Genomic DNA, 1,202 nt, shown 5'->3' on the forward strand with positions numbered 1-1,202 from the left:
ACACACACACAAAAAAACACTCTGAAAACAATTATCAGTACATCAGAAGATGAGATTTTCTATAATCAATCATTATAACAGAATATGGCAACTATAAAAACACAGTATTAAAAATAAGCTCTGGAATGAAAAAACAAAAAAAAATGAGATAAAGAGATAAAAAAAACTGTATGCTTATACATAAGATGAGATAAGAGATAATTAAGCTTACAGATCTGTGCATGTCTAAGAAATTTTCCATGAGCTCTTTACTGAAATTCAGCAATAGGTCCATGAGCATATGTAGATCTCTAAAGCTGGCTCCTACTTTGCAAGAATAGCTGTTAACTTTATTGTCAGCATGATTGACCAACTTCTCCTACAGAGACACAGAAAACCCATCATTGATTGATTTATCTAGCAAGAAACAGTACCGAGACAAAACCAAACTTACCCCAAAAGCAACTGTTTTGAAAATCTCATCACAGAGCATGTCCAAGCTGAGATTTGCAACAAATGACTGAAATAGCAATTCCCCCGTGCCAAGATTTACCAAGGACTCTTCAACAGTAGGGATGTTGCTAGACAAACATAAATTCTGGAAAACAGTTGCAATATGTTTATATGTAGACGCAAGGGCCTGATCGAAGTCAGCATTGAGCTCTTCACAGCTTTTTCCATCAGAGCTGTGTTTAGCAGATGACTCTACAGGAATGGAACTTTCCATTTTCGCAATGGTTAACTCTTCCTCAATTAATTTTGCCTGAGAAGTAAATGATTTTTCAACTGAGTTTCCCAATCAAATAATCAGGTTTCGAAAAGGTTATACGAACAGATCATGTACCTTCTCAATTATTTCTTGAAATTGATGAATCAAAATTTCTTTGACTTTGCACCTATCAGGATCATGCTCCCACAGTTCTAGAAGACGTGAGTTGAACACATTTAAAGCCTTGAAATTTTCGGTTAACAGCTGCTCCATATCTTGTGTAACAATGCAAATATGTGTGGTTGAAGTCAATGCAGTGACAGCTTTCGTCCCCCCAATCAGGTAACGATCCAATGATTCCTGTATTACGTTTTGATATATACCAAGAAATAGGAATGATTAATAAAGAACTTTGCATGATTCACAACCTCAAGACTGATATCAATAATCAATATAATATTCTTAGGAAGAAAAAATAATTTACAGAGAATCAACGAAATCAACTTCTGGGAGG

At 35.0% G+C, this 1,202-nt stretch overlaps 1 protein-coding gene across 1 annotated transcript in view; it reads right to left on the reverse strand.

Annotated features, from left to right (window-relative positions):
• Positions 1-1,202, reverse strand: part of LOC107644307 (midasin) — a gene marked incomplete in the record, with an annotated part of 43,213 nt that overhangs the window by 3,918 nt on the left and 38,093 nt on the right. Inside the window, 3 exon segments of the mRNA XM_016348146.2 lie at positions 212-358; positions 434-742; positions 824-1,048. Of these exon segments, the coding sequence (XP_016203632.1) occupies positions 212-358; positions 434-742; positions 824-1,048 (681 nt within the window).

This window comes from Arachis ipaensis, chromosome B05 (genome assembly GCF_000816755.2).
Source record: "Arachis ipaensis cultivar K30076 chromosome B05, Araip1.1, whole genome shotgun sequence".
NCBI lineage: Eukaryota > Viridiplantae > Streptophyta > Magnoliopsida > Fabales > Fabaceae > Arachis > Arachis ipaensis.